We start from the raw sequence: 16,203 nt of genomic DNA on the forward strand, positions 1-16,203 counted from the left end.
TTACCTGTAATAACAAAATAATACTAGAAGATTATTGATTCGAATTTCTGTAATGACCATTAAAGATTTCTGCAGTCAACTCTCTCTAATTCGAATTTTTATTTTTCGAAACTTTCTTTAATTCGAATTAAGTTATTGGTCCACTCAGCTGGAATTTAGTAAATTACTCTCTGTAATTCAAATTTTTCATTAATTTGTCACCTGAAAATCGAATAAAAAGAGTGTCAACTGAATATTGTTCATTGAAATTATATTTTTGTTAGAATTTTTCCTCCTGTAAGAACAATATTATACAAAAAGATTATTAATTCAGTTGGGTGCTTCAGGGCGGAAAAAAAGGGGCGGGAAAAAGGTTTGAGATAATACCGTTAGTACAACAGTGAAATGAGTGACAATAAATTCTTGGAATATTACTTGGTTGGGTTTACTAAACTATTTTTCCCGAGGGGTAAAATAATCAAATTTTCCAGAATAAAAGAAATCTTAATTTTAAGAATCCTCATAGGTCTTGAATGTAGAAGAGAGGGCCTGGTTCACTGAGGCAAAGACAAAGCCAATATTTCCATTGAAGTGGGCATTTTCATAAAAGAAGTTATCCCCTTTGTTGTCATATTTTCCGTCCAGGGGGAACTATCCTAACTCAAAAGAGGTTTGGGAGAACCCGACGGACTTTTGAATAACTAATTACTCCAGCATAAATTTTTTGAATGCTAACCTCATATAATTGATTTGTCTTTTACAACACAGCTGTTACCTGGTGACAAAATAATTTATCCCGTTTCTATGACTGTGGGAAAGTAATGTATGCTGGAGTAATTTGTTATTCAATACACCGTCGCATTCCCCTAAACGACTGTAACTTCTCATAAATGGCCCCCTTAATAGGGGAGCGATATTCAGTTTTGTTTTCGTTTCATTTATTTTGGTCACACGAGTCCATTTCATTCAAATTCACTCTCGACTTGGAATATAAATTATAATAAATTAAAATAAGTTAAAATAAATTACAATATTGACATAATTTTACAAAATTCACATAATTCATCTACACATATAAATAACTTCAAAAGGCAATGTCTGGCAGATTCCAAACTAATGATGTTGTAATCTAATTGAACGAAAAGGAGCCTTAGCCTTGCTCTAGTATTAGGTAGGTTTTGCATTTAAAAGAGGAGCCAAAAGGGGACAAACTCATACTTCTCAAAACAATAAGTCAATCTTGAATTGTCAATACGCAAAACTAAATAAGATAAAAAAGTGACGAAAACCGAACAACAAGGACTCGACTAGGACTATGACAACAAAAGTATGCGCACTAAGGAAAACCTTGGGATTGAATATTAGGCTTTGATTTACGGGCTTATAATTGGTAATACAATTTTTAAGAATATCTCCAATAACTTGAATGCTAAGAGATTTCTCAATGAAGTCTACAGCAAACTAAACAGAACCGCAAATACATATTTTGGTTTATCATAATCTCAAAAGAGCAAAACAAGTCTTCCCCTTTCATTTGCAGCACACATTACCATAATTATTGTAAACTTAATTACCGAACGAAGGAGATAATGACTTTTTGTCGTAAGAAACATGATCATTATCTTCACATGCATCGAAACACGTTTTGACCCTATCTAGCCGGAGGGGGGGGGGGGGCAAAACATTCCTACTCATTCCTACTTTAGATAAAGGCTGACCTCCAAAAAGGTCCGGACTAGATAGGGTTAAAAATCTCACGATGGTTTGTCTCTCAATTCTGAAACACTTTTTCAATTTCGTTTAAGAGCACTAAAAGCTTAGTAACTTTTTTAGTACAGTTTTGTATACCGGGTGCATCATGAACAAGTTAAAAACACTTTGGAGTATAATATATGGACTTAAAAATTTCTATGGATTTTATCAAAAGTTGCACCCGGTATATTAGAAGTGTAAAGCTATAAACGATTATAATCAAACATGGGCCGGTGCTGCGACCTCTGTCCTTTTATTATCACCATTCCCTACAAAGAATGACAACATCGTTGCAACAACACACAAAGTAATAGCAAGACCATTCACATAGGATGATCCAAAACTCGATAAAATTTCAGTTGCGACAAATGAGCTCATAGTATCATAAATCTGTGATGTTAACACCAACATGACTCCAATTGCAGATGCGGAGACATTGTCGGCTACTTGTGCTCCGTGTGCAAAAGCGATTGTGTAATATGAGGTACTGATGGACATTAACAGACTTAATATGATTGAGATTGCCAGGAAATTATGGATATACTCGATCGCTATATACCATAACGAGGCGAGAATTGTCGTTAAGAAGAAAACGATAAAGGACACTCGTCGGTAATGTCCCGTTTTATCAATTAAAGCACCGACGAGAATGTTCGTCGTAAAACCGAGAATGACCGAAACGAAACCGAGAATCCCGATCGCTCGTTCGCTACCGGGGAAAATGTCAATAAGCATCTCGTTTAAGAGAATTTCGTATAAGCCTTCAATGGACGCGACGATTCCTGAAATAAACAAATAGATTCTAATTAGGAACAATAGAAAGAAAAACAATAACTTTGATGGCGCTTGAATTGTTTTTAAAGAGCGGTCTCCACTTGTGCGCGCTTCGATCACACCTTTTCGAGCAATGCTGCCACGCTATTGGTCAAAAGAAAAATGAGGCAATTCCATTGGCGCGATCTGACGTAACGGTTGAAAAAATTTAAAATCTGTTCAACTTTTTTTTTCGAGCGCCCGCTACATTTTTATTACGTATAATCTTTTCTTCAAGCAAAAAGGATTGAAGCCAAAAGGTGCGATTGCAGCGAGGCACAAGTGAAGGAGGCGAACTTTCTGATGCAAAATTTGACATTGAAACTATATTCATATGGATAGTTTTAATCTATTTCAAAGAGAGACTGCTATTCAAATTTTACGATACGAAAGCATTCAAATTAGAACGATTCAAATTACTGTTTGAGAGGACTAAATTTTTTGTTTTTTAGGTAATATTGCGCATAATAGGTAGGGCCCCATCTTTACGAACCGAGACTTATTTAGGCTTACATAAGCTGGAAGAATCTTACATTCATGAGACATTTATTTTGTTATTTTGAGATTGAACCTTTTTGCCTTTATGATGACAATATCAGAATACACGTTTTTTATAAGAACATAAGGGCTTCGATGACTAAAATGCTAAGAACAAGTTAAGAACATTCTAAGGCTGTGTGGACTCTAAAACACCCGATTTCTTAGGAAAATGGACGAAAATACCCATAAGATGTTGAAAATAAGAACATATGTTAAGAATATTTTTAGGCTTAAATCTCAAAAAGTTAAAAACCTCCAAAGGCTCAGAAAAGCTTCAAAAATTTTGGCTGTTGTTAAAAATTTTTGTCTGGATTAAAAATGTGTATTGTCTGGATTGAAAAAAATGTGTATTGTCTGGATTAGAAAAACTTAAATTGAAATCAATTCACCTTGCATGTGAAAGATGAGTTGGAAATCCGTATTCTTGATCAGTTTGAATAAAGATGACATCAGAATACGGTGTTGTTTGATACACGGAAGACGTCGCACGTGCACTGGTTCAGACACGTCTGAAAATATAATAAGTAAGTTGAAAATTCAAGTCATGTAAAACACAATAAATGTATACGGCCACTAGTGACCCCCAACGGGAATTCCCTTTTTAATAGGATTGGACATAATAGAAATCTAATCAAATTCTCAGTGTGCATGCGATGTATCCGGAGAAATTCAATATTCAAAACATGAACAGTGCGCATATCCCGAAGAGTAGGCTAAAGTAGCCTATTCTAGACGTCACCCGCGTTTTTTACGCATTTAAACGAGTGAGGTGCTCGCTAAGGCTAAAGGAGCGATAACAAAAATGGTCAAACCAGGGGTCCGCGGTTCGAACCACCTCCCCCTCCCCCGTGTTCAGCTCGGCTTATGAAAAACCGAGTCTGATAACCATTGCCTTCGTGAAACAAATAAAAGACTGTCTAATCCACGTTAAATATCAATTCTACATATCGATGAAAAGAAGGGATCACTTACTTCCCTTTCTATCCAAGACCTGTTCAATGTCCAACAAATATTGCAGTTGCACGTGTTTTCTAAACATCTCATCACGTCTGATAGCAAGTTCTTTGAAGTTCGGTGGATGGGGAGGTCTTCTTCTCACGAACAACAAGACAAATAGAAAGACAGCTACCGATGGAATCAGCTGAGATAATAGGAACTGCTTGATGCTACCTTGAACAATGTAGGGGTCTTCATTTCCTTGAACGATGGTGGTAGCTAGTAAGAAGCCTACCCCGGTCCCTAAAGCGTCGAATGCTACACATAGGGATGTAGCCTTCCCTGCTTCGTGTTCCCCGAACCAAGTGGATGCGATGTCTCCTGGCAGGAAGAGGAAGCCTGCTACAGACAAGGCGTGAAATGTGTTACCACAGAGCAGGAACCAGTAGCCATGATCTGCATCATCTCCAAAATATTTGATAAGGGCTCCTGAAATACAAGAAAATCAATAACTTATGAATTTTCATATCAATACAGGGTGTCCGGAAAAAAAAGGAGAAAGTCGTTTGTGAATACCCATTGATCCAAAGTACACAAAATATTCTTACTTAAAAACGAGATGTTTTGAAATTCTCTTCTTCGACCTTCTAAAATTCATTAGGCGAAACCAATTTAATTTGTTGTTCTACGGGCAGATTGTTAGCAAAATATAGGTCGGTCGGTCGGTAAAATAAGAATAAATTTTTCATTTATCAGGGTTGGTAAAGTACCGAAAATGTTTTCCAAAAAATATATAGATCAAAAATTCACTTTTTTTTATCTTCGATGAAGATCATAATAAAATCTTAGTGTATGGAATGCTTGATTTTTTAAATTTTTCAATTTTTTGAATTAATTTTCAGCTTTATTCAAATTGATTCTTACAAATAAGTAGTGAGTAAAATATATTGTGGTGGCAATTCAATATTATTATTTTTTGATTTTAGCAAAAATAGGGTCGGTCGGGCCCGTAGAACAACAAATTAAATTGGTCTCGCCTTACTTGTCTATGTTCTTTTATTCTTTATTGGGGGGACAGGTTCAATTAAATAATTTTTAGATAATTGTTGCCAAAAGGGCACGCTTGAGATTCTAGAGTTCAAGAACCACATAATCGAACAACGGATACATGTGAACCGTTCTAAACTAATCATCTTGGTACAATCGTTTGCAATTAATCGTAGTAAAATAGCAAACCTGTTAAATTGAGAAATGCTGACGTCTGCATTACCACTGCAAGACCATATTTGTTCAACAGCAGTGCAAATGGTATGGAGAAAAGAACTAAACAGATTCCAAATACGATTGAAAGCATATTGATCGACAAGATGCTGATTTGGTAATATTCTCTTAAGATGTTGGATACTGCTGGAAAGCAAAGCCAATTTGAGCCACAGACCAAGGATAGGAGGCAATATGATGCCAGGACGAACCAACGTTGAGGATGAAGCTGAAATATAATATCCTCTTCTGGAGATACTGGTTGTAATGGTGGTTCTGGTGATTCTGTATCATCTTCGGTGATGATTGGGGATGATTGATGAATGTTGTTGAGATTGTCGAAGGATTCTTTGGTGTTGCTTGATGATGGTGGTTTTTGGTAAATAAATGGAGGCTCTGGTTGTTGTTGACACTTTGTGTTTGAGCATGGAGCCATTGTTGTTTTACAAAGTGTTTTGGTATGAGTTTGTGGATTTGATTGAAACCTTCTTTTGTTCTGTGCTTTTATTTGAAACACTCTCTTTTTCTTCCTATCTGAGTTTGACTGGTTATGTGGAAGGATCTCTTGGTTTTCTCTTTAGAGTCGATTAACTTTCCTTGTGATAGAAGCTCTTTGTAGACTCCAATAGTATTGTTTGGTTATATGGAAGAGCTCTTCTTTGGTTAATGAATTTTCCTAGTTGTACAAACTTTTTGTACACTCGAATGATGTTATGCGGTTTAAATCACAAATAACTAAGTCGGTAAATAAATACGATCCAATGTAAAAAATATACAAGTCAAGAGTTGATAAATCTTGATATACGGTTTTTACCAAATGTAAAATGATGAGCAAAATAATCCAAAATTTGAAAATAAAAAATTCAAAATACTGTGCAGCAATAAATCCGAAATGCAGGATTGAAATAAATATACAATATCGGTCAAGCCAATGTTAAAAAGTATTTACGTTGAAAAATAAATAAAAATTGTTGAGAATAAAATAAAGAATGTTGAATTTAATGTCTATTTGGTTTGTCACAATTCCTTGAACAGCGATTGCTGAAGTTAAGAGATCCTTCCAACAAAATTACCAAATATGCTCGTGTCATTCTGAAACCGGAAAAAAAGATGAAAATGAGGTATTAGTTCTTAGAAGTTTCATTTCGGCAGAAAATTGGCCGTTAAAATCTTTGTTTGAAGATATTGAATAAAGTCATTGCATTGACGTCAAAATAGAGAAACATATTGTCTTTAGACTTTCTGCCGGCTTACAAGTTAAGAGAAGAGAAGAAGAGGCAGGGCATAAAGTGTAAGGAGGGTGTGTGAGGGATGTGACATAAACTAAACAGTGCCGAAAGATAGAGAGCTCAATCTTTTTAAGCATGAATATAATTTTTTACAATTAATTTCATCATGCTGTGGTCTCCAGGTAATTAATGTAATCATGTAATCATAATACTTTAATGAAAGCATGTATCAATAGCATATCTTTTCCACACTTTTTTAACCTATGTGTTTTCATGTTTCAAAGAAATTTTTCTTCAGAAATTTCAATTATGAAAGGAATCTTCATGTAAGATTATACAACCTACATATAATAGAAATGCACTCCTACTAAAACACCTCTTAAAGAGTGTTAAAAACAAGACAAATTAAAGAGATGTCTGGACAGTATATTTTTCTACGAAATCTAAAAGAAATACAAGGTCAAAGTTAGATTAGTCTAGAGATAACATTATGACAATGTCCATTTTGAGCCATCCTCTTTCAACACAGAAAAAAAATACTTCAAAAAAACGTGACAAAGAAGAAAAGAATATATGTTTCTCGTTTACTTTTTAAATCATGTTTTTATATAGGACTGTAAATCAGTAAAAATACTCTCAACGACCATTTATGCTTTATTAAAAAGGTATACACTGTTGGAAGGATATCTTTGAGTAGAATAACCTAACCGGTTAAAGAGTTTTGAAATATTGAACAATATGAAAAATGAAGATGAAAATTAAAATAAAAATATTTGAATCTCACGAACTCCAAATCTATACCTAAATATTCAGATTTTTCATATCATCCTTAAGGGCTACATACACTACACAATATATTGTCAGGTAATATATTGAGAATATATTGCTGAGTCTCAGTCACCTGCTGCAAACCATATTGCTAAATATATTGTGTAGTCTAAGTAGACAGATCATTCAAATCAAAATTGAAAATCCTTTAAAGAAGAAATACTTTTGTTATGGGTGATTTTTTCCACTTTACCGAACTTCATCTGAATGTAGTAAAAAAATATTCATGAATGAGGATATCATTTTAAAGAGTAGAAAAAGCTTGTTTGCATTTATTCAGCTTCTCAATACATGCTCAATATATTAGCAGAGGTTTCTAAAAGGATTTTTTTATGTTTGTATGCCGGCAAAAATACTTGATCCAAATTTGATTTTTGAAACTCAATCTAAAATAGAAAAAATATTTTGTAGCAAAATTTAACTTTTTTTGTTGTTTACAAGCAAAAATAACTATTATTATCTACATCTACATATTTGAAAATTCAAAAAGATTTTCGGGAGCTGCAGCCTCTGAACATCAACCAGGGCTTTACCCTAGACCCCAGATTCATTCATGCACAGCTATTCTGAGTAGATGCCTCCCACTCAATCTAAATTTACAAAAATGGCTTCAGCTCAAAGTGCTTAGAACAGAACAATCTCTGATTGGTGCATCTCAATAATGTGTGAATGCTCTTTCAATCTTCTTGCAATAAAAAATGTCTCATTTTAGCTAAATATTGAAAGACTTTTCCGTTTTTTCTAGTTGTAAAGTTACCAAGCAAACAATCAATAAGGTGTTAAGCACCAGAAACTATGTCATATTTTGCAAGTTTTCGGAAATGTTTATTGTATATATAGAATAAAGATATATTGAAAATTTCAGTGTGAAAAAAAACCCTACAGTAGCAGAAATTTTAAGACTGTTGCCTACTGTCTCCTAGCACATTCTTTGTTTATGCGTGTTTCAATTCTGTGATAGTTAATAAGGAAGTAGCCAAAAAATCTTGCCCTCCTTTTTTCTACATTACTGTTGGCAAGAGAGCGTTATTACACCCTTCACACCCCTTCTCGTAACGTTATGAGTGTCATAAAAACGCGATAGTCTATTGAATGACTAATTACTACAGCATATCTTTTTGATGACAATATTTGTCTACTAACAACACAGCTGTTACCTAGAGACAGGATAACCTATCCTGTTTTTGTTCTGGCTGTGGGCAAGTAATGTATGCTGCAGTAATTTATTACTCAATAGAAAGTCTCGTTTTCCTAAAAGGTCTGTGGCAACCAAACTGTTTTGAGTTGTGTACAAAAATAATGTTTCCTTACTATGTGTAGCAAAAGTGTGTGACAACATCCACAGCACCATAACATTTTTATATGTTTTTATCAGATTTGCACGCGTGTGAAAATACAAAAGAAAGCTGAGAATGAGCAAAGTAATTTTCAAAACATTACGTAATCATAACCAGTCCTCATGCCAGGCACGAATGTTGATAAAATGATATAAAAATGTTTTGAAAAGAGAAGTGAGGAAAGTTATTTGTGACCAGTCAATTGCAGTTGGGTACACAGCGTCATTTTTGTTTCCATAAATTCAGCATTTAGAAACACAAATGAGCCAACATTTCTGCAACAGAGACCGAATGACAAATGAAAGTTCACTGTTAGCCTTGCCTTTTTAAATTTTTTGGTTTCCTTAAAATGGCTGACACCTATTGTAGAATCAGAAATCGCCCACGGGTAAACATCTCACCGCTGCAATATACTGAACAAATTATGAGCGTGTAATTCAAAGTCTTTAAGCTAAAGTTCCACAAAAGCAGAACAAAAATCATTTTTTTGAAGTTTGGAAAAACTTTGCTCAATCATCAAACCGCGCAAAATTGAGGAACTTAGCTGTGGTAGATCATTTTGATGGAAGTTGTTAGACTGTTTACAAGGTTCTTGACAGAAATCCTTTGTTTAGTTGTCAAATGATGACAATACTGTTATTAATTTTGTTAGATCTGACAAATTGATGTTTGTGAGTGCACTTTTATGCACTAAAACATATAGAAAATTGTCCATGTTTGTTTTTCTTGCGCAAACCCCTGTAACTATGTGGGCAGATGTTGGGTTGAAATCAAAAATGAAACCACTGAAAACAAAAGTAGAATTAGGCCACACTCCAAATCCCAAAGATAGGAGTCTAAACTGTTAAGGGAGCGTTTGGATTCTAATAGGTAAGTGCGGTAGACAGTTTCATAAGTAAACACAAGATTTTATGTACGTTTAGAAAAAACACTTTCCAATCTCATGCCGGTTATCTCAGCAAAAAGAAGGGGGAAAATTCCAAAAAAGTCAGTGGAATCTTAGTACAGAAAGTGGAATCTTAGAGACCAATTCCGTGTGACGTCAGTTATGATCAGTCATTTTTTCTAAGAAATGGTAGAACAAATATGTATAAACAAAGTGATTTAGTAGCACCTTGATAAATTTAAGTCTTTTAATATTTTCCATTCGGACGTGCAAATATTTTTTGTTTTTTTGGGTGAAATTTATGTCAGGAATAGGCAGCTTGCTTGAGTTTGCTCTCGAAGATAGTCCCTGACTGGATTTTGTTGAATCGGTCTATGCAAAACGAGGGTATTGAATCTTTAAACCTATACATAAACAAAGTTGCTGGGAAAAAAAGAGTAACTCAAGACAGAAGGTCTGGTTGTGCTGTTTTATGTTTTTATATCCTAGCTAAATAAAAAAAGTCTATTCTTTTATCATTTGTTTTCTTGATATAATTTTTGAACAAAATATCCAGTTCAATGGATACCGTCAACTGTTCTGCTATATATATGGGAGTCTGAAAGAGAGGCTAAATGGGAAATCTGAGCCCAACAGGGCAGACACACAAACCAAAACAAACTGATGTATCTAAACTCTGATATATATACCTTCAACTGCTCTAACTTGGGACGATTGGTCGAAACATGGTACTGGTTGATATCTGGCCTGTATTTTCACATACTTTTAAATCTCTTTGACAACAAATTTGTTTTGATAACTCCACCAAGTTTATCAATCATACTTCTTTGTTCCTCTTAGAGTGCACAGACACTTGCGTGTGTTCTACTACAGATTTTTTCATATTTCGATTTAAAAGCCTACTCGGTGCGAAAGAGAAATTGTGTATTTTTTAATACGCCGTTCATTAACTCAAATCAAATGACTTTGGAAGTTCAGTGAAATGGTGGACGAATTGCCGTCCCATGATTTGTCAGATAGTCCCAAATTAGAGCAGTTGACGGTACCTGCATACCGTGAGTGGTCCTAAATCCGACAGCCCTGCCTAAATCCGATGGGGTCTTTCAAAGATAGAAACTAAAATAAAAACAAACCTTTCGCTGTGATGCAATGAAGATACCAAAGTGTCAAATAAACTGAGAGATTTGATACACTGAACCAATTGAACCAAAACAATAATTGCTTCTTACAGTATACAAAACATATTTTTTATTACAAAATTGTTAACATTTAAACACGAGCAACGGATTCAGAATAATAGCAGGTAATTATTTTTACAACTCAAACTTTTTTTTATTACATTAAATTGACATTATTACATTTTAGTCATATTCTTACATGTTTTGTTTCAAGAGTTCTTACAAAATATTTTATTGTTCAACTTGGAGAGGGAATCTTTGTAAACATAGAATTTTGTTCATAGCAGTCATTTGGGGGGTCGGATAATTAGGCAGGGCTGTCGGATTTAGGACCACTCACGGTATATCAGATACCTACGGATTTTTTTCATATTTCGACTTAAAAGCCTACTCGGCGCGAAAGAGTATAGTGTATTTTTTTAATACACTGTTCATTAACTCAAATCAAATGACTTTGGAGGTTCGGTGAAATGGTGGCCGATTGCATGCCGTCCAATAGACCTTTTTTTAAAGAGGACGTCCTGTTGAATAATTATGTAGTCCAGCCATAAAAACAATGATAGAGCCATGCATAATTACTGTACCATGCATATTGTAATAATTATGCATGGTTTTATCATTATTTTTCTGCTGGACTAGATAATTATTCAACAGGGTGGCCTCTTTGAAAAAAGGTCTATGGTTTTGTCAGATAGTCCCAAGTTAGAGCAGTTGATGATAACTCAGTACTTAAATATGGTTTACTGTAAGATTGACAGTGTAGGAAATGCCATCATGCTATTTATAGGCCTAATGAATGTATGTTTTTGCTTACGTCTACGGCAGCAAGCTGCAGAAGGGACGCTTTTTATGGTTGGCAGACGATATCATACTCCAGGATGCAAGTGAAATTTTTCAATCTGCGGACCTAGACGGGGGTTCAGTTATTATCAGTTAGGGTTAGGGTTGGAGCTTGAGAGTCACAATATAAGGCCGAAGGCCTTCTTAGGGGCATTCGTACCCTGTGACTTAACTTAGGATCCCGTAGGGATCCTTGTAGGGGCACCGGTAGGGTTGGGAGCTTTCTTAATTAGGGTCTGTAAATTACACGCTATAAGTATTTGTGAATGACAGCTTTCAGTCGTGTCTCGTTGGCGTAAGCGGTTAGGCATTGGGTTAGTAAACCAAGGTTGCTTGCATTTGGTGGTTCGAGCCGGGGTCGGAGACCTGTTTCACCGCCAGACCCCCGCGCTCGATAGGATTATCGATCCTTCGTTGATCCATTATCGAGCTAGTATTTCAATCGAGTATATCGATTCGTCATCGATCGTTAATCGATTCGTCATCGATCATTAATCGATTCGTCATCGATTGTTAATCGATTCGTCATCGATCGTTAATCGATTCGTCATCGATCGTTAATCGTTTCGTCATCGATTGTTAATCGATTCGTCATCGATCGTTAATCGATTCGTCATCGATCGTTAATCGATTCGTCATCGATCGTTAATCGTTTCGCCATCGATCGTTAATCGATTCGTCATCGATCGTTAATCGTTTCGCCATCGATCGTTAATCGATTCGTCATCGATCGTTAATCGATTCGTCATCGATCGTTAATCGAATATGCACCGATTATAAATCGAATATGCATCGATTATAAATCGATTATGCATCGATTTTAAATCGATTATGCATCTATCATGTATCAATCATGTATCGATCATACATCGAGCCCGTAAATTAATTAGCGGGTTGGGGCTTATTATATTATAGGTACCCGAGAGTACCATATCGGCCATTTTTAAGCCGGCCCCCTCCGCTTTTTTAAGTTCGGAGCTAGGGCTCAGGCGAAATTCCGTAATCTAAACCTTCCAGCAGATGTTGAAAGTTTCTCCGACCTTTTCCCAGAGCTTTCTTAGCGTGTCGAAAGAAAATTTCTACATCGGGGATGCCAGATAAGTACCGATAAGTAAATCCGGTTTTGACGCCATTAGATCGGTATGGATCGATTAATCAATATAAAAAAACGGTCGATATTTTGATTGGATCGATAGAGGTGTCGATAGGTAATCGATAGGTGTCGATAGGTAATCGATAGGTGTCGATAGGTAATCGATAGCGAGAAAGATCGATTAATATTAGAGCTCGATTTTTAGAAAGAGTCGTTCGATGATAGATCGATAACTAATCATAAGCTTAAAAAAATCTTGAGTATCGATCCTCTATCGATCTCCTTTCCGGATCGATAAGTAATCCATCGATCACATATCGATCCGTCATCGAGCCGTTCCGATGATCGATCCTATCGAGCGCGGGGGTCTGGTTCACCGGTACCGGCAAATTTCAGAAAAATACTTAGAAAACAGTTAGAAACACTTGAGAAAGACAGAAAATCAGGATAGAAGATAGGAAAGTAGAAAATAGGAGGAAAATAAGAGACGATGCATCCTGGAGTAGGATATCGTTTGCCAACCGCTTTTTATGGCTAGCTGGAGAGGACGAAAAGTGGGAAACAAATAACTTACTTGGTTGCATCACAAGAAGCTGAAAATTATCCTTCAGTAAAATAGGTACTTAGTAGTGTTTTCAAATTAAAGAATGTCAGGGCCAATACAGTAGGTTTTCAGTTGCAGCTGCCTGGTCTCGTCTGGTTGCAAGATTATTGTCTTTGGAAAAATTGCAGTTTTTTGAAATTTTTTTACCAAAAAATCAAAACAAAGAGCGTGCGCGCACTTACGTGAGTAAAATCTGGATGCCCAAATTAAAATTGAAAATCTATGTCTGACCACGGGTTTTACTGGGATTTCCAGGAGCTCCGCAGTAACGGTGTAACGGTGCTTGCTTTCCGGGACACTAACAAGAGCCGCAACAATGCGAACGACCAACGTGCCCGCGCGTGCGGCTCAAAATTAGGCCTTTTGAAATTGGACCCTTACAGTGCATAAAAAATTTACTCAAATTTTAGTAAATTAGGGCGAAAAATCGATCCTTACAGTTAGCCTTACGGTTCACTTTCACGGAAATTTTGCTTTGGATCATTTTGGGCAAAATATGGTCAGCTTTTCCAAATTAAAAAGTGCCCTGTATGTGGGCACTTTTCTCATCTTTGCTCATTTCAACCCTTCTGTCTGTGCACTTTGGGAAGCTTCGAAAAAGGACTTTTAAGGGTCACACGTAACATAACTCGCACGTAAGGTAGGTCGTTTGCCTTGAGTTACTGTGAGTACAATAGAGTATTCTCCTTTTTTACAGAGGAATTAATAAACTTAGTTAGTTATCAGCACATTTAGTTTCCTATAGTTACTGTTGAAATCTTCAGTCGTAAATAACCGTAAAACTTTAGTATTCAAGCATTTACTTACAAAAATAAAATATGAATATGAATAAGTTGTAGTTGTTTGAACATATTAATACAATAAGACTTCAATGTGAGTAATAAAATATTTTTCAAACGAATATCGAAATCGACAGAAATCGGGAAAAAATTGAAAGGACAGCGTATGAGCATGGAGGTATACAGAAAAACAGGAGTTGGATGTGTCGGTAATTGGTCATTAAAGTCTTTTGATTTCTTTTATAAAATGTATCAAAAGAAATTCTAAGCTCGCCCGATGAAATAAGACTTTTTAGTAGAACTCAAGTTTGCTCTGAACATTCTAATTATCAGTATACACTCTTCTCGAGATGCATAAATTTCTTGCTGTCCTCGTTTTCAAACAGATTTCATTGCTATGAAATTATACATTTAAACCAATTTAAATTCCCAAAAGGCAAACATTAACTCTAAAACAAAAGTACTTGAAATTCAAAATGTCTCATGAGGTGTAAACAACACAATTATCATTGTGAATATGTAATTTTATAGCAATGAAATCTGTTTGAAAACGAGGACAACAATAAATTTATGCATCTTGAGAAGAGTGTATTGAAGATTCTATAACCTTTTAATATACGAAAATTAAATAAAACTTCCTCCACGACACAAGTTTATGTTACATTTCGTTATCCGTTCAATTTTGTTTTGAAAAGATACTTTTTAAGCAAGAAAATGAAAAGTTCTTTATAAGCACACACAATTTCAGACTCAATTTGCAGACATAAAGTCGCTGGAGAATTTTGGAGAAAGTATCAAGCAATAGAGTTCACCTTAAAGAAAACATTGATCGAAAAATCTTATTATTTGACGAGGGATTGCCAAGTTTACAGGCCTTTTTTAGTCCAAATATTTTCTTACACTGATGTCAGAAACAATGAATCTCGTCTCAACTAATTTTTAAAGCTTCAATTAGCCAATAAGATTTCACTAATGGATAAAAGAGCTCATTAAAAATGCACGATATAATGAGATTTTGAGCATACATACATCGTAACTTTTTTAATCGTAGGGCGAGCTTGGTTACAATAGCATACTTCTCCTTTTTCTCCATGGTATGAGAATTAGCATATGAATAATATGGAATAATGAGTGAGTGCAAATAATATGATAAGATAAAACATAGTTCAATTCGTAGTTCAAAAAACTACTAAAACTGTAAAAGATTCCTAAAAAATGCATTCATTCAATTGGTTATGTATTATTATAGTTCAATTTAATTCAATTAATTACATATATGGTAGTTTGAAATTGTATAAAACTCGCGATGATTGCGAATTTGCAATATATATAATATTGTTATAAAGCTAGAATGAACCACATTAAGCTTTTCTGTTGGAAGAAGATTTTTCTTGGTATCGTCTGCAATCTTGGTCAAAATAGAATAAGAATTTTCGAATTCCTTGTTTTTTAGCAAACACTTTATCAAAGCTCGGGCGAGAAAGTCGCTTTTTGGGCTATTTGTTGAATTTAATCGAATACTTCAATTCGGGAGGGGTTTATAGACTTCCAGGCTATATTCTGAGCCTTATTGGATCATTCTTAAACTTTTGGATATCTTCAGATCCTAAGGTTTTGTAAGTCTTAAGTCTAATGTTAAAACTTAGAGTTGAAACTCTACCCTTCCAACCTAAGTTAGAGCGCTTCCAAATCATTTGTGGCAATAAGACTTCGTGTAAATTGCCCTTTTTTCTCAAATATTAGGACCTTCATTGTGGATTCTTGTGGCCTTCACCAGGCAACTTGCCAAAAGATTTTCTTGAAAAGCTAATCAAATAGCATACATTCAAACAAAAACGTCGATAGTCTTTTCCTGTGATCAAATGTGTATATTTCTCTTTCATTGCAATGATAGTTAATCCAAGGATTTATTATACACTGGATATACAAGTAACAGATTTTTGCCGATTTCTCGTGTACTAGCTATGTCCGCAGTAATGATATTATTGTTCACTCTCCTTCCCTTATTAAATGATTTTTCGAAGCATTTTTATTGCATTTCTTATCGAAAATCACTCATCCAATTCCCAAAAGAGACTTCAAACTTTCCTATGAGAGTCAGATTCTTCCACTTAATTGCTAATTATAAGTCGTTATGACGTTTCAAGCT

The 16,203-nt window shown here is 35.1% G+C and overlaps 1 protein-coding gene across 1 annotated transcript; it reads right to left on the reverse strand.

Annotated features, from left to right (window-relative positions):
• Positions 1–866: 866 nt before the first annotated feature.
• Positions 867–13,398, reverse strand: LOC136824349 (uncharacterized MFS-type transporter C09D4.1-like). The gene is made up of 5 exons (XM_067080505.1): positions 13,246–13,398; positions 5,257–6,372; positions 4,057–4,509; positions 3,474–3,593; positions 867–2,513 (listed from the first exon to the last, which is right to left on the reverse strand). The coding sequence occupies exons 2-5, from the start codon at positions 5,714–5,716 to the stop codon at positions 1,951–1,953; spliced, it is 1,596 nt and encodes a 531-aa protein (XP_066936606.1). The 5' UTR covers positions 5,717–6,372; positions 13,246–13,398; the 3' UTR covers positions 867–1,950.
• Positions 13,399–16,203: the final 2,805 nt, after the last annotated feature.

The sequence above is a fragment of the Clytia hemisphaerica genome, unplaced genomic scaffold (genome assembly GCF_902728285.1).
Source record: "Clytia hemisphaerica strain Z4C2 unplaced genomic scaffold, Clytia hemisphaerica genome assembly, whole genome shotgun sequence".
In the NCBI taxonomy this organism is placed as follows: domain Eukaryota; kingdom Metazoa; phylum Cnidaria; class Hydrozoa; order Leptothecata; family Clytiidae; genus Clytia; species Clytia hemisphaerica.